The sequence below is a fragment of the Cygnus atratus genome, chromosome 6 (assembly GCF_013377495.2).
Source record: "Cygnus atratus isolate AKBS03 ecotype Queensland, Australia chromosome 6, CAtr_DNAZoo_HiC_assembly, whole genome shotgun sequence".
NCBI lineage: Eukaryota > Metazoa > Chordata > Aves > Anseriformes > Anatidae > Cygnus > Cygnus atratus.
Window position 1 is genome coordinate 13776382 of NC_066367.1, and position 24512 is coordinate 13800893.

General features: G+C 37.5%; 1 protein-coding gene across 1 annotated transcript in view; it reads right to left on the bottom strand.

The window, feature by feature from the left end:
- The window catches only part of PARD3B (par-3 family cell polarity regulator beta), a 401848-nt gene that overhangs the window by 187724 nt on the left and 189612 nt on the right, over positions 1–24512 (bottom strand). The window contains exons 11-13 of the mRNA XM_035571245.2: positions 14515–14700; positions 8170–8340; positions 5016–5145 (exon numbers count right to left, since the gene is read on the bottom strand). Coding sequence (XP_035427138.1) covers positions 5016–5145; positions 8170–8340; positions 14515–14700 — 487 coding nt within the window. The remainder of the gene's footprint in view (positions 1–5015; positions 5146–8169; positions 8341–14514; positions 14701–24512) is intronic.

The following is a 24512-nucleotide window of genomic DNA, read 5'->3' on the forward strand; positions in this document are numbered from 1 at the left end:
CTACGTTTTTTTTAACATAGAACATATCTTCAACCCTCCAAAATTTCACTGAAAAGAAGGATACTTCATTCTTAGCCTTCAGTGGCAGATAAGTGATTTAACAATACCTACACATTGTATTTTCATGACCTGTTTTGTTCATTGTATATGTTGCTAGATTTTTTTGCACAATCCTATCTGAAAGTACTAATCTAATTTGAGAGAAAAATGGTTTACAGGGAGGGGATCAAGTTAGACAACAACAGATTATATTTATTATGTAAGCGCACTGAAGTAGTTCCCTAGAATCAAACCAGCCAAATAAAACAAATAAAACTATGCTATTAGCTCAAGGATCCTACAAACCAACAGACTTCTATTGGCTGGATAACCTGTTAAGAATCAGAATGATATGGAATAGTTCAAAACCTTTGTCAGGAAAAGTGAGAACATCATCATCAGAATAAAGGGAGTGTGAGCGGATGAGATGAAAAGTTCCAATGGGATATTAAAAAAAAAATGGATTGCCAGCCTGACACAGAAAACGGATATGCTACCCAACATACATGCACACTGAATAGTCGCATTTAAATATTTTTTTCTGGTTGCAATTTAAGGACAGGAAACATGAGGAATAAATGGCAAGTTCTCACAGTAAAAAGAATATTTAACAAAGGGAAACTCAAACTGTATGAGGTAATTAAATGATTTGAAAGATGAAGCAAATCAGAAGATGAAAAAATGTACCCATGTAAAATTATTCAGAATTGCCCAAAATAAGCAGACTATGAAGCTCTGCAAAAGCACTGCAGTATATTAAGGAAGTAGGAAATAAAATGCAGGTGAAATTCCATGTCAGTGACTGCAAAGTGATACACATGGGAGGAGTAGAAAACTCTTGATACATACACATAGGCTATTACATTAGCGATTGCCACTCAGGAACAATACCTCAGAAGTGGGCTGGATCATTCTTTGAATATATGCTTAGAGAAGTAAAAGGCAAAGAAACATTCACAGCCTTAAGAATAAGTCCAAACACTCCATCTCATTCTGCAAGTAAATGGCATGCCTAGTTTTTAAATAACATCTGAAGTTTCATTCTTTCATTCTTGCCTTCTGAAAGAGGATGTAGTATAATTCAGAAACTTACTGAAAAGGTAGCAAGGATAGTTGGAACATGTAAAAACATTCCTACAAGGAACATGAAGTGGAAGTATTTAATTTAGAATAACAAGCAATAAAAAGGGATATAAAGGAGTCTATGAAATCATAAAAACTATGCACAAGGTGAAAAGGAATCTCATTGACCATGTCACACACAGCAACTACAAGACACCCAGTCTAACTATCAAGTAGCACAGCCAGGACAAACACAAAGCAGTAGTTTTTCCTTTGCAATGAAATCATGGATCTCATTGCCATGACAATGTTTTGGAAACCAAATTAAAAGAAAATATTAAATAAATGAACTAAAAGTCAGGGAGGTATCAAAATCACAGTGGTTTAGACAGAACTTCTGATTTAGGAAGTTCCTAAGGCACTGACAACCCAAAGCAGAAAACATACGCATGATGACACCACACCCTGCCCTGTCGTCTTACTATCTTTTCTCTGAGCAGCCTGCAATGGCCATGGTTGGAGACAGTATTGAGTATATTGTTTTATTAACTTTGATTCACAGCAACTAATACGTCTCTTCACAAACACTGTTTGGTGACTGGTTACCACTGGCATTTTTCTTGCAGTAGATAAGAACATACAGAAAAACATCAGACTTCCTGAGGGAATCAGGAGTGATGACAGCAGACTCTAACTCCCAGCAAAATTAGTACACAACCAAAAAAAAAAAAAAAGAGAGAGAACTTAAACTAAAAGGTAGTCAACGCCTCCATGTTCAAGACCTCAGGAAAAGATCTTACCAGATCCAAAGTGGTCTGAGGAACAGCCAAACTATTAACAAAATGCACTGAATTTTCAGATATTAAGCATTTCAGGAAAGTATTTGTAAGATACATGTAATGTTCTAAAAATTACTTTAAAATGTAAATTTTTAATTTTCTAACTTGACATTATTACATGTATGAAAACACAGATGCTTGTACAACCACAAGGACTTGATAGCCAGTGGTAGTACAGATATTTTACGATTATTCTACTACTTAACCATAGAGATGACAGCATTTCCTCTATAATCGTATATAATAAAGGGTTATAAGAAATATATAAGAACCTCTAATGAAACACATTCCAGTAATCTTTCAGCACCAGAAATGTAATGCTTCTGGCACTGAAGTATCGTTTCTCAAAGAGGCTTTCTCAGGAGAAAAAAAAAAATCCACACACCCAACCACTGAAACTGCAACAGCTTTGCAGCAAATGAAGTGAGGACCTGAAGGCAGCAAGTATTATTCATGCAAAAATAGAACAAACACTGACATTTCAATATTAGATCAGTACCCCCTCCCCCTTTATTTAAATATCCACAGGCAAGACAAAATGTAATGTTTCAGCTACAACCACTTTTCCCTAGACATTAGTTTTTCTTGCTCATGTATAATAAAAAAGGCTCTTAAAACAGACAACAGTATTAGCAAGCCAAGCTTCGGTGTGTTTTTGTTGAGCTTTTATATGAGTTTTATTGGTAGGAGCAGTGAATGATACTAGAAATAATTTATTGGAAAACATTAATTAAGAAAGTGACATTTTATTAAACCTACTACAACTCGTGTCATTAAATTGTTGCATTAGATCCAGTGTTACATTAAAAAGCTCTTCTACCCTTCATTATTATTTGTAATGTTGTACCAACCGGACCTCCGCCTCCAAAGTCTGGTCAGTACGCCTTAAGTACACCAACAGGGGCTTGCTCTTGCCTTGCATAAGAAATTTACCATGTCTGAGATTCATTTCCTTAACGGACATACAATCTGAAGTTCACAACTGAGTTAAATGATGGTTGGGCGTAAGTGTAGTGCTTTGCCTTTACAGATGCCTTCAAGGATAAAGGTGTTTTATAAAAAATAATGCAAAAAAAAAAAAAAAGGAACCGATGACTGGAAATAAGTGACAGGCCAATATGGAAAGCAGGAAGATTAGCTCTACAATAATTAATACTATGACTTCAAAATTTGAGAAATACGTCTACGACAGGAAGGACTACTATAAGGCCAAAGTGTCTTTCGCCAAAAGCATTTCAGATCAGAATATCCTACTGCAGACAACCTTTGACAACCTTTCAGCTCAAAGTTCTGTACAGTTCTCCATCAAGGCCACTACAAATTTACTCATCATATACCAAATCTTTAATAGAGATCTCAATAAAATGATACTTCCAGTAGGTTCCCAGTAGCACTAGAAAAGTCTTTGTTGTTTTATAGTCCCTTGACTCCAATTACAAACTGCTCCCAGGCCATGGCTCAGAAGCCCTGGCCATGCCGAACCTCTCCTGATGATAGCCCTCAACAGCACTCCAGAGCATCCTTACTCCACCCCACACTCACTCCTCTGAGGCCATCACATTTTTCTCTCCTTTTTCCTCATCTTTTCAAAGTAACTTTTAAATTGCTAAGAAGTGTTTCTCTACCTGTTAAATTCACTTAACTTCTACTGAGGAAAATATAACCATAAATCAAGTCTACAGACCATCTTGTTCACAGTTTCCTGTTTTAAAAATTATCATTATTGACTGAAAAATTAAAAATGAGGTTGAACTCCGAATGCTCAGTATTCTGTCCATATCCATTTCTTTTTAGCTTCCACAAAAAAATATGCACATATGTGCATTTATGTTTTGCATTGCTTGACAGGTTAAGTAAGGTCTTATGCCGTAAATATCACAGGCTGAAAGAAAAACTTAAGAGTATACATATGGAAATGCACTGATTGTTCCTAAAATTCTGCAGAATAGCAGTTCTCAAAGTCTTTGGGCAAACCAATCACCATCAACTATTAAAATAAATCTCCTGTTTGCTATAATGCTTTCTTACCATTATTATTTAACTAAAAAGTTGTTTATTGAAAACACTGATTTATGAATGTGCTATAAAGTAGTCATCCTGATTTTCAGATCACAGTAGGAGAATCCTCATTTGAAAGTACAACTCTTGCACAATTTTTTTTTAAACTTCATTTAAGTGACAGGTTACCCATTGCCATTCACTTGCATCAATCACTCCAAAGCAATTGCTTATATGTTTTTAACAAATGGCTTTAAAGGTGTTTACTATCTTGTGATCCTCTGGTAATCATTAACTCTACAGGGCAGGCTAGCTGTAAGGATAATGCTATTCTCCTTTAACTACAGAATCAGTATAAACTCCAACAAGAGAAACATAATGTAGATCTAAAGAAGATCTGTTCTTACAATGTTGGAGTCTAAATCTTCAGTATCTAAACCTTGCTGAGTCAGACACAAATTGGACAGATAGTACAGTCTGCCATCAGAAATGAAAAAAGACAGGACAATAAACAATCTTTAATGCTCTTATATGCTTACATTTGCTCATACTTGTAGGTTTTCTTTGCACAATGTACAATTCTGCCTTTTTAAAAAATGAATTCATTAGTGTAATTACAATTTGTAAATTAAGGGAGTATTTCTAACCTTTGAACAAATTTCACCTTTTAGTCTAAAAGGAGCATGTGTACTTTATGAATTTTACAATTTGTATAAATTAATTTAGCTTATAAAAACATGGGACATAAATCTAAGCATTCAATAAAAAAAGCTTTTTACTCATTAAAGATATATATAAAATAAACATTTTGACAACATATATTTTGCACTCATCATTTGTTTTTTATCCAACCTTACGTGTTGGGGCAGCGAGCTAGAAACTGTTACTTAAACTGGAATTTGTGCCAGGAATCTAATTCACAACTTCTGAGTCAGCTCTCCCACCCTCTCTGGATCTTCATGACTCAAAGTGTGCACTTAGTCTAATTAAACTTCTTTTCGAGCAGCTTTGGATTTCAAGGAAAAACAAAACAAAACAAAACTTTCTTTTAGCATACAGAAAAATATAAGAGACCACCTTGTATTCTTTCCTGAGGACTGTATGTGACAAATTGCTGAAGAATAGTATCATTGCGTCGGGAAACAGCTGCAAAGTTGTGACTCCCATCAAATGCTGATTTTTTAAAAGCCCCCTGGTCCAGGCGGTCCTAAGGAAAAAACAGAACCACATGTTGTATTAAAAAAATTAAATGTTCAACAATGCAGAAGACCAGACTATGGACAGTGCAAAAACAGCATAACGTGTTCACTGTACATTGCTTACTTGCAAATGTGAAATGTAAAAGACATCTTCAAAATGACTATCTGTTGTTGCTGGTCATGAAGTCAGACAATATCTAGGCACCAACAATCACTGAGTGATGCACAAAAATGAAGAGTGTTTTCTTTATGACCCACAACTGGCTTCATTCAAATTCTCCATCTGGGAGGGCAGCTTGTGACATTGTCAACACAAGAACACGGGCAATGCCAATGGTATTTTTCTGCCAGCCAGCTGGTTCCCTTCTCTCAGAGATCGAGTACATATGTTCCGATGATCACACACTAGAGCAGTTTTGCAAGGAAGGAGTTACACCGAACTCCCAAATGCAGGTCTTCTGGCTAACAGCTAAACAAACTCCTGTCACACCTCTAGTCAGCTTTTCTTTTGAGACATCCCCCCCACCCCCACCCCCCAATACATGCCATATCGCCTAATTTATTCTCCTGAGCAGTTGTTCAAAAGAAAAAAAAATCACAGTTTCTAAAACTGGGACAGACCCAAAAAGACATTTCTGTACTTGGTATTCAGTGAAAACTGAAAACTCACACAGAAGAACGTTATGGCTAGTTTTCAGAATAACCTTTCAAGTTTCTGTATTTTATGTCTCTTTTGTTGTTGGTTTTCGTTCATCATGCCAGCAAATGTTACACTAAGTATGTAATTCCTTAAATTACATAGTCACATCTACAGAAGAAATGCATGTATCTAACCCATACCATTTAGTTGTACAATGATATAAGATGACCAATGCTTTGGCAAGTGATTGCCTGCAAACCACTGCATAAGAAAGGTGTGCACTAAATCACTTGCAACCTGCCTTACAAGCTCCTGAATTAAAAACAAACACAAAAATCAAGTCGGCAAAATATGCACCTCAGCTCAAAACACAAACCAATGTTGGGATGCTCATGGTGACAATATGGCTACAAATCTGGTCTTGGTGGACAGGCAGCACACACAACATTCTCCCCTCCCTCTTAGTGCAGCATGAGCCCTTTGAAAAGACTTTGTACAGAAACACACACGCTGCACACTGACAATTATGTTCCTTCTCCCTACTGGAAATTCTTCAGTTTACATAAGATTTCTTATGTTGCAAGGTCCACGTTTACTACTTTCTCATGTATACTGCTAGCTAAATTAAGCCTTGCAGCAGCCCAAGTACTACTACATTGAAGACTTGTACTCAGTGGGATAGGGAGCATTAAATTAACAACAACAAATCCGCTTTCCCAGCTCTTTGATAAATGACACAATCAGTATCCCAACAACTGATCAGTAACCAGCCTAATTAGAGTATTCAGCTTATAAAACATATCTGTCACGGAAGACCTCCATTAGTGTCCTGACCAATAAAAACAATAATGCATTTCTAAACGTTTCTGCTTCTACCAAGCTGAGAAGCAGTACTCAGGAAGCTGTTTTGGGGAACGAATGGGCAACAACCCGTTTCTGCTACAGTGTCCAGACTCAAATGGAATTACAATTGAACCTAAAGACTGGCCTATAAAAATTAATTTCTGTCTAAAATGAATTTGATTCAATCAAGTCCTCATCATCTGTCCTTCACAGGGTGAGTCGAGATTATTTACCTTTGTCATACATCTGGACAACATACGAAACAATACACTTAACAATAAAAAGTAGCCTTATTAGGTCAGTCTGATTTTTGCTTGGAATTGTGTTGCAGTTTTTATTTTTATTTTTTCAAAAAAATTGGTTTTTACTAAATGAAGAAAACTTGCAAGATCATGCTTTATTTGAAGGTGAGCTATCTTCTTACATCGCAAGAATGCATAATAAATGCAACATGTACTTTTAAACTCATCCTTATAATGTAACGCTGCCACATAGAAAAGGAAAGCAAATAAAAATTTTCCTATAAAATATTCTAGAATTACTAATGAATGTTTTTCATTTTTTTCCTGATAAAATTGACAGAGGCCCCCCCCCATGCAAAACATCCTCCCAGCAAAGACCATAATGTTCAGCCAGTAATAGTCTTCTAAATATAATTCTCAATCAATAATAGTAGTAAATCAGATAGATCTATTATCAGGAAAATGTTAAAAGTTAATTATACTACAAGCCTCTTGGCCCTCCCCCTCTATATTTTATCTGAATAAACTTAAAAATGGATTGTTCTCAACATTTAAAAATGTTTTGGCAATGCTTATTAAATAAAAAGCTTAAAATCATCTCTTAGAATTCTGTAATGAGATTTTTTTTTACAACTTTTTATACCACAATTCAATTTGTATGTATTTTTATTCTAAGGAACGCACAGATGTTGAAAACCTATTAAAATATTTACTCAAGTGTCAAAATTAAAACTGGGATGAGTAGTTAGGGCAGCCAGTATACATATATACACATCTGTGTATACAAAAAGATGGAGAAAGAACACGTATGTGCACATGCACACTTGAGGGAGAAAAAAAGTACAATCACAAACACAAAGATGGGGAGTGAATAAAAATGCTAATGAAAATGAAAAAGAGTGAAGCAAAATCCAAGTCACATTAAGAGCAGAGATTATGATAACAAGTGGAATCAGAAAAATTCCAATCATCTGTATCTGAACTGTTGCCCTGAGGAGGTAACATAGTCAAAACTACACCAACTCATTAATCCTAACTAATCCTTCTTTGGATCACATTTGCTTTTGTTCTAAAACTTGTCAAAACAGCAAATTAAGATAAGAGGCGACTTTTAGCCAGGCCTCAACAGGAAGAGCAACTCGGGAGATGTCAACCAGAAGCAGTGTGTGAATCCTGACTCCAGGAAAACAGGAATTCATTCTGCCAGGATGTGCTCTCTGCTACCAAGAATTTAGTGATCATCTCCTCTATGCAAAAACACCAAGACAACAAAGGCATTTATCTAACGAATACATTTATTGCTTCACCTCTGTTTGTGCCTCTAGTCTCCGAAGAACTACTAGCTGGATCCTCCCACGAATGTTCCCCTCCATGGACATGGAGCGCCTCAGTGTCTCCATGGCCTCGTGATTTGACTTGCCCAGAAGTGACTCCCCATTTACTGCAACGAGCTGATCATTTACTCGCAAACGACCATCCTACAATCAAAAACAAAGAAACAAAATTTAAAAACCAAGAATTATTAAGCAGAGGTGCTGTATACAGGAAATAAGATGCAGATTATCAGACATTGCTTTCTGAAATGTAAGAAACAAGACACTGCATAGTACCAGGTCTTTAAAGAGAAAAATCTTTGTGCCCATTAACTGACCAATTTCTTGTTCCATTTAGTACATTTTGGAAAGACTTCATAATGCAATTACAAATGCAGAAGTACAGGCACATGCTGCTGCTTTTCTTGCATATGCAATTTAATTTGTATCAGTTCCAAAAAAATTAAAAATAAAAAGTGGGAAAAGGAGCTTTTGGTTAGTTAAAAGGACCCACACCACAGCTGTTCGTATTTGCAGTCCAATTGTGAAGGAATACTGCAGTGTATTTTACATGCATTGTTATCTGTTACTAGGGCCTGATAAGAAAATACAGCTCCAGAAATTTTTGTCTTACACTCTCACAAGAATTTATCTTGTCACAATTACCGTGCCACCGTACAGATGGTGTTGTCAGTTCAGAATGGTCACTAAGAATTAAGTATCCGTATTTCAGTTAACGCTGTTCCATGTATTTTAATATCTAAACCTGCTGCCAATAACAAAATTTGGGTTGAGCCGAATCAAATAGCCTATGCTTTGAAGAAAGTCGTTCAGTTTCATTGCCAAGGCTAACTGACATTTGTGGATGCAATAAAATTGTGGACGTTGCCATTTTGTGATTTAGGAGCCCTATTCGTATTGTCACTATAATTTGTGTTTATTTCTTTTCATAAAAGCATGTGCTGCAGACTTCTCTCTTTAACAAGAAAATAAGGTCTATTTAATTAAGAGACAAGAGTTTCTTTTAAAGCTTGTCAAATTCACAATTATCAGGTTGGCATCAGACCTCAAAGAAAAAAAAGAGAAAGAGTCTGAAGAAATCCAATATAGAAGGGCAGTGGAGAAAGAACAGCAAAAGAAGAACTGGCATAGAAAAACATTACTGTGGTTAAAATGAATCTGATTCAATCATAGGTACATTATGCACTCTGCATAAGGCACTCATCTGAGTTGTTTACATTTTTCATGCATTTGAGTAATCCAAAATATATATACTTTTCAATTTCTACTTTTTCTATCACTAAGATGTTCAATTAACTATTCTGCTATCACTGCCAAGTCTAAGGCATTTGTGCTAAAGTGATTTACAGTAGCTGTGACAAACCCAGCTTGCTGAAGGAATATTTTTATTGGAACTCAGTATCATTAACATTACCACAGCAGAGCCTGAATAGAAAGAGGTCCTACAGAGCTGCAGAACAGGAGCACAGATCAGTATTAAAAATAAACCACAAAGAGCAAAAAGATGGAAAGACAGAAATGGAAGATGAAGTGAAGGAGGACGAATAGAAATAAAGCTTTTCTGGGAAGAGCATGGGAATGGAGAATAGGAAACAGCAATACCATTTGGAAAGGATACTGAAACCTCTCCCACTTCTCTGTTGAACATTTCATGCCAATATAAATCTACATACAACCAAAGTCAATAGGTTAACCCCACCCTTTCTCTACATATAAAATGATGCCATCACATATGCTAAAGTTTAGGGAGAGAAGAGTTAACATGGTTGAGCAGAAAGCTTTATTACTTGCACATGTTGTAATTCCTTTGTGCTCTATCAAAATTTGCTGAAATGAATGGAGTCATTCATGGCAACAGGAGTTTGAGGAAAGAGGATTTTAATTTTTGCAAGTTTGTGTAAGACCGAAAGTTTACAGGTCCTCATGTCTTCCTGCAATGGTCCCAGAGGCTCCTGAATTACTATCCCCTTTCTGTGGATAAACACTCGTGTAAATATCTCATAAAGCTTCTTACTAAAGTATATACAAATACATGGTCAAGTGCACCTTGTCATGACTACATTTGTTGACTATGTGACCATACATGAATCATTGCAGTCTCAGAAACCTCTGAATTGGTCTGGTTCTTAATTTCCCTTATAACACTTTTGTATGAAACTTTGTATTTATTTCTTTGCATTTTAATAGAGTCAGTTCTTTGAACTTTTGATGCATCTCCGTTCTTTCCACTCTGTAACATGCTCCACTTAAATTCAAAACTAAACTTTTAGGATCTGTGATAAAAGGCATACATGATTAATAAATGCTGATACACTACACTTACAAAGCCACCTGTACAAGGCAGACCTGGAAGACAGTTCAACACTGTTTTCAAACATGCTCAGGTAGAAGGTATTTCACAGAAAACTTTTTGCTGCTTTAAAAACAAAAAAAAACAAACACAAAACAAAACAAAAAAACAACAAACCAACAAAAAACCCAATGTCTAAACAGTTTTCAAACAGATTTTCACATCACTAGTGCTATGGCCTGGTTTAGAAGACTGAACTGCAAGACAATCTGCTTGGCTCAAAACAAGTTAAATGTTGTTTTAACACATTTCTTCTTTCATCTTTGAAAGGTAGGTTTCTTTGTGGCTTCTGAGTAGAAAAACAACATTTGGCATTTCAGCAAAACAGTTTTCAAATGCCATCTCTGAAACTGCAAGTGAGCTACTCTAATAAAGCGTTACTGTTCCCTAGCTTATTCAATGAGTGTGGTTTGTGTAAAGACTCACAGCAAGGGGTAAAACCTACCACCACATGGCTACCATATTCAGAGACAAGACTTTCATGCTTTTACAGTAGAGCAGGGAGATATAAAGCTATGTTCCTCATAGAGTTATATTTTTAATCAAAGCATACCTAGCTACTTCCCTTAGCACATCAATGGCATTTCTCTCAGAAGGAATTCCTTGATAGCCTTTATTAGAATTATCCAAGTCACCATCCACTGCACACAACAAGCAATGTTTACAGCAATAGCACTCAGAAGCCTGAAGGAAGTTCAAGATACACCATGTTTGATTTGAACAGATGCATATGCTGAAAACATTCTTTCTAAAAATGACTGCTGCATTACAGCTGCAGTAGACAGCAGGTACCCAATAATCAGGAATTCATCTCAAGTGAAAAGACAAGGTGTCTCAAGATGAACAAGGCTGAAACCCCTGAAGTTGTGGGGAAAGATGATGTATTTAAGGTCAATTAAACATTCAGTTTTCCTCACATGAAAGGCTCTGCATAATTACATATATAAAGTACCCTGGTAACCCCTTTCTTACAGACGATGAAAACCAGACACTTCAAAAATTACAAAAGGAGGTTAAGACAGGACACAATGAGTCAATCAGCAAAAGTAACCATATTTGAATCCTTTAGGATACAGTATTAAAATACCAACTAAGAATACTAAGGCATTTTTAACTTCGTTGGGTTCTGTAGCCAGAGTAGTGAATAGCCACTGGGGCTTACTGTAGCAAGCATGACAAGAAATGGTTGGTATTTTCTAAAATCTTTAACTAGCACACAATAAATAAATCCTAAAGTACAAAACTAAATACTTCAATTTTTCCCTTACATTTTTCACAAATCCCTTACTGAGCTTTGCAATACCAGTAATACATCAGAGCTAGATCAATATGTTAACGTTTCAAAACAAAGCAAAAAATGAAAACCAAAAAATACTAAAAATGATGGCTTCTCTTCAGAAATTCTGTTGTCCAGTAACTGTAGCCATTCAAAATGGCCTGTATCTTATAAATAAATCTTCATTATAAAAAGCACAACTCAGCAAAAGAAGTTTAATGTATCAAAACCCTTTATACATTTACTTACCATCTACTTCAGCAATGAAAAAAACGTGCTCATCTTCTGTGCATTATGTTTTCTTTTGAAAACAAGTGCTGGCTGTGTGGACAAAGAGACAAAGCTGCTCCCTCCCCACCATCCCCGATATCATTATATTAGCACCTAACAGTATCACAAAGTCAGAAATTGGAGCAGATTTTAAACTCTAAATGTAGAATTGAGAAATAATGCTTACTGAGATGAGTTTCCTCTCACTTTGATTTCCCCATATTATACTTTCCCAAGAATACTTCATACACTGAAAAGCAAATGCACACGCCTACATCCATAATACTTAATTTCTGAGACAATTACTATGAAATAACATTGGAAAATGCTCTGGACAAGTACCAGCTGCAAAGAAAGGCTCTGTACTTAAAAACTTGTTACAAGAAGGCTTTTAAAAATAAGGACAAATTTAAATATTTATGCACAATTGTATGCACACTTTTTAAATTGATATAAGAAATTTTACTAATTCTTAATACCCACTGATTATGTTTTCCTCTATATAAAGGTCTTTAGACAGGAGAAAGACAACTGTTTTTTGTGCATGTGTAACAATAAACCATGATTATCCACACATTGCCAAAATGACTGCATGGTTAAAGCTAGAGCCTCAGCTACTCTCTCATTTGCTCTGGAGCCCCCACTCAGACCTATCACTAGGCAGTTCCAACTGGTGAAAAGGTTATGAGGGAGTATAGGGAATAGGTCAAAGGACTGCAGTTTATCATGAGACAAAATAATCTTCCAGACACGGTGACCACCTTTGCCAGCTGCCCACTTACCTAGATATGGACAAGGAAGCCCTGCTTTATTAGTTTGCAGACCCCCCCCTCAAGCCAAAATTAACTGGAGTAACAGTAGGAGAACAGAGGGTGGTAAACAGAGCACATTTGAAAGAGTTGGTTTATGCATCTCTGACATGGCAATGATAGTCAGGTAGTGAACCCACTAATGCTGCTGAGACATGGCTCCACAAGCCTTGCTAGTCAAAACAATGAGTTTGCTCAGGGTGACACAATGGCATTGCAAATGCTGTGGACAATTACTCAGGGAACACAGAGCTGGGAAAGTAAGAAGAGCAGCCTCATTTTCATGGTAAAGTGAGTTGTACTCTGCAGCAGACACACATGTAAACTGAGTTTATGTAGCTCTAATTTGGCCAATTGCACTGTAACTCAGTTCTGATATACACCAAGAACATTAGTTTACTCACTTGTCACTTAGCCCTAAAGTTAACCACCATGTTCTGCACTGCATGTACCAGGCTCTGTTACACTTGAGAAGACCCAAGCTTTGAAGTAACTGTGAGACTAGGACAGGTAAATAATAGGAACGGGAAAGTATTAAACATTCACATCAAAGCTAAAGCCTTGATTATTGCTATTTACCAGCTGCTGTAAATAGATGATCATGAAAGTTTTAATGCTGTGAATTGTCTTACTCAGCAGGCTAATGTCAGCAAAGGAATTTACATAAACTGAATTAAAAGGTATTTTTACAGAAAAGAGAACTGCAAGGAATTGCTAAGATAACACAAGAGAAAAAAATTACATTATGGATCAACAACAGCTACCTATACTAGCCCCAGAAACTAAGACTTCTTTGTTTTAAATAACTTCAAGAAAGTTACTTTTTCCAACTGTTATTTGAAAAACAAAAAACAACGCTGTCAACAGATCTCCTAAAACTTAGAAAGTACCTCAAATACTTTTAAATCAGAAATGTACAGCAGTCTTTGTACAGTCCACAGAGGGAGCAGAACACTTCATAATACTGTCCCTTACCAATTCAATCCACCTCAGGAACAATTGGCAACTTCTGTGCAATCGATGTCAGGCTCAGCTAAGTCACAATGGTTAAAATATTTTGTATAAAAAATAAAGCAAATGGTGAACTAGGTTTTTATTTCAGTACAAATTAAATACATAACTCTTAACATCACAGAACTGCCAATTACTATTTTTTGTAAATTAATTTTTCTTTTCATTCTTTTACGGGTCTGCCTGTATCACTTGGTGAAAACCGAAAGCAGTGCAGACTGAACAATAAATGTGGATATCTAACTGTCACTGAGTCTAGCAGCACGGTTTAGCAGCAGAATAGTTTCCTATTCCCTTCTGTGAGCTATGGGGTAGCTGGGAGGCAGCCTCTCCCTCCTAACTACACAGCCTCAGTCTCCCCACCCTTCCTGCAGTATTTAAATGCCCCACAACATCTGCTTCCATTTACTTTCCTTGGGAAAAGCCTTGCCATGCACATGACACCAGAATCTTGGTATAAAACATTAGATTTGCCGTTCACCTAAAGGAGTGAGTGACAAAAAGTTACTCATTTTTAGAATACTTATCAAGCCAGATTCAGGACTGAACATACAACTGCCAGAATTCTAATGAAACCATAGTCTGATCTGTTTATTCCATACCTTAAAAGCAGCGCCTCCGTGAATAACGGACTTGATGAAAATCCCAAGATCAGCTCCGGTCTCCCGAGATTTGTTGCCTTTTAAGCTCACACCAAGTCCAGCAGAGCCAGAATCATTCAGAGGAATCTCAAAGGTCAGCTGCTCTGTGGTTTCTGGAGAAAGAACACTGCAGTTTGGCTCTCCTTTCTAATGGAAAAAGTAAGGGTGAAAATAAGGATGAAGATACGGGTGAAAAGGAGACACAGAAACAATGCATAAACTAGTTGCATACATAGGTTCATGTAACAAGAAATAGTCCTATTTTCCAGAAAGTCACTCAAAGAAACTGTGTTACAACCAATAATGCATTTAGAAGGCATTTGGTCACATGATGCGGCTTAAAATATGTTATTTATAACAATAGCTAGCAATATGTTTAAATATAAAGAAGAATGGCTTAGTTTCACGATATAAAACTGATGTTGCAGCAGAATAATAAAGACTTGTATTTTAAACACAGCTGCATTAAAAATTTAAGCCATAAAACTCTCACCATCTTTACATGCAGCTCACAAACTGTAATGACAGTTGTACTGTTAAATTCAATTCCCCTCTGAAAATTGAGTTACATCCTTAAAAAATTATCCCCCCATTAAAACTGTCTACAGAGGGAAGTTGGTGTAACAAAAGTGATGGTGAGAATTGAAAATGCAGTAACTTATTCTGCACTAACTCCCTTTGTGCATACTTTTATTCCACCCAAAAGTTTTTCACCCCTCTGGTAAAGATTGATCTAAAGATTTTTCCTAGATTAGATTACTGCTTACAAGACTGCAAAGTGAAGTGTCCACAGCTAGGGAAGATCAGAAAGAACTTTCTTTTACTGTACACTGTACCTGCAATTTTGTAGGGTTGTTTGTTGTTGGTTGTTTTTGTTGTTGTTTTTAGAGTTAGAATCGTAAGATTAAAGAAAAAAAATCTAGCCTGAAGGATTCATACTGGCACTACATAGAATAAAAATAAAAAAAGGAAACCTACTATAAAGTGTTCATAGAAGGTATTAGCGTAAAAAGACCTTATGAATCACATCAAATTGTATTCCACACTTCCTTATCCATATAACTCTAAGACAACTGAATAGTTTATGTTGCTTGTCGTTTGGACATTTTCTATTCCTCATAACAGTAGCATAAAAAAAATTAATAATAAAAAAGGGAATACACAGACAAGCACAAGTTGAAAAAGATTACTGCAGTCTGTTTTCAAAGGCATCAGTCTTCTGTTCAACTATCATGTAGAGGTCACATGCAAGTATTAGCTGGGTCAATCCTGCTTTTACCTAATGAGGAAGAATCATTTCCAGGGGCTAAGCTGCAACAATTATCAACAAAGTTGCCAGAAATACTGATGCTTTCTCAGCAGCCAAATTAATCCCATATATTCTTAATTTATTATGAGCAGAAATTAAAATCTTAAAGCAACAGCAACAAAGAAAAACAATAACCACTAAGTACACTTGCATTTATTTCAGATGCCCTTTCACTGATGAGAAGCAGCTACTGTTTAGACTACATGACCCAGAGAGCTAGGACTGTAAACCTCAATCCCAACATGCATCATGCTCGTGTTCTTCCTGCAATGTAACTACATGGTATTAAGTCAACACAATTTGTCTAACTGCCAAATATAAAAATGACAGCGCTGACACTGATAGCTGTCTTGATGCCAGCACTCCTCTCCAATACCTGTGCTACTCATCTGTGTTTTTGTCTGTGCCCACCATAAGTAGACAATTCTGTTACAGATCCATCACTTGTTTCTTAGCTGTGGATACAGACACGTTTTGAACACAGTCCCTGGAAAACTACAAATTCATACTTACGTGTGTGAACAATACAGAATGGTTTGTAGATATTCTTGCTCTGACTTTCTTCAGAACAATCAGGGCAAGGAAAAAGACAAAATTATTGGCCCTCTAACAAGCATTTAACTTTCTCATGGTTTTGGAGGGAAGATTTTAGTGCTCTACCTTTTGTTTTCCACAATACACATATGCTTGTCAGTTGATTTAGAACTCCTAGATCAGAACTCTACAGAAATTGTACATCCTGCCTGGACGTGGACAGAGGAAATTCTTCTCAGGTCTCCTTAAGGTCCCTGACATTATATCTCTGGCAGTCCTTCAGGACAGTCTTTTATGTATTACTTCAGTGGTCCCCTAAGTAAGCAGTTCCTGTGTGCTGCTATCCCCAGCCTGAAGGCCATGTGCAGAGCCAGAAACAGAACAGGGCTACTGTTTCCTGCAGCACAGGTATGTACACTGCCTGAGATTTATAAGAAAAACTTCTGCCCTCTGAACAGGACTGGTCATCCCTTACATCAAGGTCCACTACTAGAAGAGGAATTAGAAATTCTGCACATTAGGAATTCTGCAGCAGACCTGGTGAATGAAGGACCTTTGATAATTTGTCATTCACTTTCTAAACAGCTGTACAAGGTGTCCCTGGCAAAGTGTTCATAGTGTGGGGGGCTGCAGGGCAGCCTCTGTGAGAGGAGGCCAGGAGTTGCCCTGTGCCAGACACAGCCTCCACGACGGACCCACCACAGGGCACAGCTGAGCCCCTCACCCAAGATGGTGGCAGAGGGTGGAGGAGGGAACAAAAAGAGCGAGAAGCATCAAGGTCAGAGAAAGGAGGAAGAGGAGGAGAAGGAGCTGCTCCATGGCAGAGCAGAGTTTCCCTTACAGCTCACAGAAGCCCTGTGTTGGAGCACGTCCTGACAGGGAATTGTCAGGATATTCCTGACAGGGACTGCGGCCCATGGAGAGCCCAGGAAAACCCGTTCCTGTATGAAGAACTGCAGCCTGCAGAGAGGATTCAGGCTGGAGCAGGGTACAAGTGAGGAAGAAGGAGCTGTATTGGGCATAATCAGAAAGAGGGGGGTCACTGAATAGTAGTTTTCCCTTTTAGCAGCTCCTTGTTTCTTACTCTTTTCAACTACTTTGGCATGGAAGCCTCCACAGCTCCCCCCCACCCCAACAGACCTCCTCCTGCACCTGCTCTGCACAGCCTCACGCCTCACCTTCTGCATCTCCCTTTGTGCCTCCTCCTCTCCTGCCTCTCTGCCTGCACGTCCTCCTCTGCCTCCTGCCCCCATGTTTCCTCAGAGCTGCAGTATGTCCCACCGGTTGTTGCACTCAGGTGTTGGGGAGCCTTCTATGGAACTGGCTGGGACCGATACAAGGCACCCCGGCCACTCCCCTGACACTAAAATCCTGCTGATTATGCCCAAGGCACCTCCAGGCCTATTCCTCTGCTTTAATCCATGACACCTACACCAGACTCTTGGCCTTCTTGTGTATGTAACACAGTGTTTCGGTTGCTCCCAGTACCTCTATGGGAGCAGTGTTGGGGGTTTGTTGCCACAGGACATAAAGGCTCTCCATCCCCATGCCTACCTTCACCACAGCTGTCAAATTACTTTATAATGTTACCTCAGTATAAACTTGTATTTTATCTAAAACTGAACTTGGTCACGTTCAGATCAGATTTTAATGAGGATGGCTGAAGTTAAGCCCTGGCACAAAAAGCTATTGCTACGCAAAAACATTTTTGAGGAAGAGGTGACACAAGTCAACATGTTTTACTTTGTCAAGTAAAACATACGTATTTTTTGTTAGCTTCTTTCTCAGAATCATCTTATATGTTTTACTTCAAGCTCAAAGATGTACACTAATTTTAGGCTAAGCACTTCAAGCATTTGTTAATACAAAATTATTAAAAAATAAAGATGACAAGATCTGTACACATCTGTCAAGACAACATATGAAATAAACCAGGCAGATGAGTCTGGTGTTGATTAGGATGATCAACTCAAATTCGAGCATTCCCATTTGCACAACTGCTTGTCATACACCAACTTGTGCATCCCTGGCTGCATCCCAGGCCCTGGCAGCAGCGGTGGCCGCAGGGGGCCACACACTGTCCCCTTCCAGCAGCATGGGCAGGCTGCGTGGCAGCACTCAGCTAGGCTCAGGGCATCAGGAAACAAACCGGATGGAGTCCAGAGGACAGCAATGAAAATCTTGTTTAACCCTGAGAGAAAAAGCCTTAAAAAATGACAGTCATCTTCTAAACACTTAAGCATTTTTCTCATTTTTCTTTGGAGCCAACTTTGAATGAAGAAATACCTCACTTAAGTAGCAGGCAAGGACACATTGGGTGAGTCTCAAAGAAAACTTTTGCCATTGATATCTGTGGAAAAAAGACTGACGAGGTGGTCAGTTGAAGCCTCCCACTATAAACATAGTGAGAGAATATTACATGTAGTTTTTCAGCATAACTGAGTTCAGTTTTAAATTTTTATAAAATAAATTGTTAAAAGCAGAGTAACTGAAAAATAGTAACAAGCTGTTCAATGTTCTATAACAGTTCCCAACTTCATGTAACGTTAACTATGCTATGCATTAGCTCTTGTTAATAGCCTACAAGATCATTGCCTGCATGCCTGGCCATGTCATCTATCAAAGTGGAGACATCAAGACGTATTCAGTAAGACGCCAGGCAAGTATAGTAAATCTTTGTCAGTACTTAGATTCTAAGAAAAACAGAGGAAACTAATTTGGAATACATAACATTTCACTACCATTTCCCTTGCTACAGTTCTCTGAGAAAAGTTTATCATACAAAAATTTCAGCAGATTTAAACAACTACTAGTTTTACCCATTACTGGAAAATTTGCTCATCTACCATAAATTCCTTCACTACGTGTTTCTTGTTCAACATAGAGAAATTATCCTAAAACCTCCCCTTTTAATACTTATATTTGGCCTTACCCTAAAATCCAGCTAACATTGATTTAAAGTAATGCTGAACATTGTGTAATAGTACTATAAAAGTTTGTTACCCATGAGCAAGGGTGAATAACATTTCAATGATTTCACAGGGATGGGTAACAGGAAAGGAGATACACATGTAAAAACAGTGAGTAAATTGTCTTGATTCACTTAAAATTTTCATGCCCTACTCACTGTATGATATCTGACAGCAAATGCCTGGGTATTCAGTCTATGATATCTGAAGACTCTTTGGTACAAATACAGGACTGAAACACCTTTCTTCTTTGTGGGAGAATGTGGATGGAAACAAAAAGGAGGAAGAACAGAGGAGAAAAAAGGGAGTAACAGAATCAAAAGGTTTTTTTTTCATCCTATACTCACTAAATAGTTTCCAATTATAATCCTGATATTAGCAGTCTTCATTTGCTCTTGAAAAGAGTGCCTTTTCAATGATAACCAAAAAGAGCTCCAGCCTTCCTTAAGTTAACAGCTCATCACTTAACTGCTTCATTTGGGCAACTGACTTCATGAGTGATGGCCCCTGTTCCTAGATATGCAGATATGAATATTAAATGTTGCTAGTGACTCACAGAGCTGAATTCCCACTGCCTCCATTTTCCTGACGTTGCTAAAACATTATCCCAAGACATCAATACTTTACAATAGAGCAAACTCCATCAGCTGAGTTATGGTCTGGTAAAGAAAATCTCCTCCAATGCACTAAGCCTCAAATTCTATTAGAAATATTTCTTACCTCAAGATTATCCTAGAATTTGAATTCACTCAAACACAGAATGAATGAAATGAGCTACATCACAAATATGTTTCTGGATGAGGAAAAGGTTTTTACAGTTTAATGTTATAATTTACTCACTCAACAATGATGTTGTGTATTTTCCACCCCAAATTTATCATACCTGAGCAGTTCAGAAATTTCGTGATAGTATATCAATGAAGTTATACCCTGCTTTTGTGTTTCGTTTAATCCCAGTACCCAGCTAAGCAGCACACAGCTGCTTGCTCACTGCCCCCAGGCAAGATGGGGGAAGAGAGTCAGAAGGGCAAATGTTGAAAAACACACGGGTAAAGATAAAGACATTTTAACAGGGTGAAAAACAAACAAGGAAACACCACAGCAAAGAAAAACAAAGCCAAGGGGAAAAAAACAAAACAAACATAAAAAACACAATGCAAAACACAATTGTTCACCACCAGCCAAACAAGGCCCAGCCAAGCCCCAAGCAACAGCAGCAAACACCCTGCTCCGTTTTCCTCTAATTTTTATGGATGAGCACTGTGTCATGTGGCATGGAAAATCCCTTTGATCAGTTGAGGTCAGCTGTCCTGGCTGTGTCCCCTCTCAGCTTCTTGTGCATCCCCAGCCTGCTCACTGCTGGGGCAACATGAGAAGCAGAAAAGGACTTGACTGTGTGTAAGTATTGCTCAGCATAGTGTTACCAACACTGTTTTTATCACAAACCCAGAACACAGCACCATATGAACTCCTATGAAGAAAATTAACTCTGTCCCAGCCAAAAAAACCTGCTGCAGACATAGGCAAGTAACTCAATGATACTATTATAAATGAGAATTTTTCACATAAATCAAATTCCAGATAGCCAAGTGATGAGTCCTCAAGATGGCTAGAGAGCTTTGAGATAGACTGGCCTGTACTTTTCCTTTAAGATGGGTACATTGTAGACAGCAAGAAAGATTTTCAACTCCTAAGTATTAATAAAACATACTTAAGAGTGAAACAGATTAAAGTAAAAAAGACTTGAAAAATCAATCTCCACTGCTCACTTTATCCTTGCTCTGGGGATCCTTCCTTCAGCTCTGCTAAATTATAGCCTGTCAGCTTTCAATGGCTTCCTCAGTTGCAACAAGCTCTGATATGCACCTGCCTTTTCCTCTGCAGCTTGGCCATGTGTGTTCCCTGCTGTGTGACAGTTCCAGTTCCTGCACCATCCAGCACTCTACATAGTTCCTGAGTGCTCCTGACTGCTTAGGGAGCAGTTTCATCTCTTTCTTCAGTGGTTTGTTTTGTTTTGTTTTTTTTCCCAGCCCAGAGTACAGTCAAAAGAAGTCCAAGAAGTAATCTTTCCACTTGTTGCCCAGACTCAGCCATTAAACAGAACAGAGCTAACCAACTAAACAGGTACCATTCCTCACCAAGAAAATCAGGACAGGAATGTTTTCATTTACCTAGATATCTGCATGAAACTTCAGTAAAATCAATTCTGACAATTGCTGAATCTCCACAAGACAGACAGAAAAGTTCAGAAGAGTTTACATGAAGGTAAGAGAATAGTGAGAGAACAGAGTTTACTAGCTTTAAGAGCAGAAAACCTAATAATACATACTAAACAATCAGCAACAGAGATAGAAAACCTTCATTCAAGAGTCTCAGGATACGTTTGATTAACTGATGTTCTGCCAATAATTGTATTTAATTCTTAGAAGCACATCTCTACCTCAGGTCTCTGATTTCTTAATTAAAAGGCTATAATAATGGATTCCTAAAGCATCCTAAAATTTTACTTGGATGTAATTGTCTCCAACCAATTCCCAATCTTCTAAAGCACAGACAAAATATACTTTTAGCCTTCTCTTATTCCCACAACACACAAAAACTGCTCTGTCACGAGTACAAACAGAATTGTAACTTCTGAAAAAAGTATTATGCACGCTATTTTTCCCCCTTCTGTTTAGTCTCTGGTTTTATCTATTCAATACTGTGTCAATCCTCTGTCTGCCATGGGACACCGCTTTCAATTAGCCCTTTTATTTAATCTTAACCACGCCTGTTCTCATTGACCACTGCACTTTTTATCTGTGGATTTATGATAATCTAATGCATATCTTTCACTGGAAAGGTTGCCTTATTTATCCCTATTGTTCTTTTGCCAAAAGAGAAGCTTACAAAAAAAATTAGCTCCTACTTAAGCCAGGAAGGAAATAGCATTTGTTTAACACAACAAGAGACCTTTCAGTACCTGTCTGATGCCCTTGACCAACATGCTATTATAGTCTCTCAATATGCTGGCTGCCCCTTGCCTGGCTGCTCATTTCTGATAAGAGATGCCAACTCCCTGGAGTGCCATTCAGAGCAGAGAGCAAAAGGCAAGAGACCCAGGAGGGTTATTTTCAAAGGCTTATGAAGGAAGTAAGACATTTACATGCTTTTGCAATTATTTTCTGCAAAACCTGTAAAAGCTAAAGAGCAGTACTTAAATTGTGGCACCGCATAACTGTTAGTAGCAGAAAAGCTTGAAAAGAAGATACTTGCACTATTCTCTCTATTCTTTTCAAGAGCTTGGGCACAATTAAGAAATACTTTGCTGACAGTTCATTCATTGACTCAATATAAAATCTACACTGTATTTTGCCATAGATATACAGTAATGCTTTGGATAACAATACTCTAAGTTAATGCACTGCTGTAATCTTGTCACGATCTAGTAAATAACTGAAGTCATTGTTGCATGTATTTGTCTTCAGACAGATGCTTTCATATCAGCATCTTTAAAATCATCTGCATTCCACACTGCAATAAAAACTAAATGGTCACTAATGGCACACCCTAAGACAAAAAAATAACAGCAAAACCAGCAAATCTGTGAAGATATATTATGCTGTACTTGGATACTTTTTAAATTAATGCCATACACTACACATTTATGTCATATTAGATAGAATGGTCCTGTTTTGAATTATGTAGACCCTCTAGAATTAGAGCTTTGAAAACTCACAAAATTAGATTCAATTCTTCACCCAAGGCACATACACTGCGTTTCATTTTAGTTATTTGATGTCTCAGGATGCTCCAAAAAATGGAGATCCTCCAATTCACTTGATATGCCTATTCAAGATCACGTGGCAAGTTTTACTCAAGGAAAGGCTTTGTCCTTGCAAAACAGTTTTGTAATTCTATGTGGCGCTGCTCTTCAACCTTAAAAATGCAGTTTCATATAACATTGTAAGTTCCATAACTGTAGGAAATGAGAGAAAAATTAACTAGTTTGGTCCTCAGTCAAGGTACACCACATTGTGAAAATTCCAATTTCCATCCTAGATGTGAAGTTAATCATATGCTCAAGCACCCTACTGAGCTGGATCCTTATGCAGTTAAGTTACCTTGCTGGTTAGACTGGAAAATCTTATCACTTGCAAAGATGGAAAGCTGCACTGTATTTTCAGGGTGAATTTATCGTTGCTGTTACTGTATACCTTTGGAATATACTGCAGGCAAACAGTTCACAACACTGTGATGTACAAATCTTATTTATTTATTTATTTTGATTTATTAGTTATTGTTTAAAGGGATGGTAAACAAAGCAGTAAGTAGTGTGATACTTTTATGTCTACTTCAAACTCCATATGCACAGATTTTACATTAAGTCAGTCCTAGAAAAACTTTTTTCATGGATTCTAAGGCAGAGACACTTAAAAATTTTCATACGGTATATGGAACAAGTCCAGTGACCCTTGTAAAAGGCAATGTACTGCAGTTGCTAGTAAGATTTAAGAATTGCCCAAATACTTTGTTTTTATGAAATGCAAATACCGTAAGTCTGGTTGAATGATTCTAAGATGTATAATGACTCAGTTTCTGTTAAGAGACAGATTTTCTATGTCTCTATTCTGATGTATACATAATTCTGATTTCACAGGTTTAAGTGGACTGCCAAGCCATTTTGGACAATGCCACAGCTGAGACTGATGCTATCCAGTCAACAGTTTTCATTTCCCAGTGCTCTGAGGCAGCATTCCTCAACACTTACATATCTTGGGCAATAATCCTGTAAGCAAATACATTATCCTTTGGCATGAGTAGTAAGATGTTTTTCTCTCCTTATTTGTCCCCACTCTAGTTTTTACTTTACCCACAAGCATCAGAGGTTGTTGCAGGCAATGAGTGCTATGACCATAGTTTTCAGACCACCCTTTTAAGGTTCCTTGAATTTGTTGGAAATAGTAAGACTGGGATCTGACAACCAAAATACTGCTAGGTCATAATAATTTGATGGGCTTGACAAAGAAGGCAATAGTTAACTCAGATGCAGTAACATCACTAGATGAAAAGCACAGTAAATTGTGTTGGTAGCTATATTGGCACCTAAAAGCATGTGAGAGCTCATTCTGACAGTGAAAAATTGTTGAATTTACTTGAGAAAACAT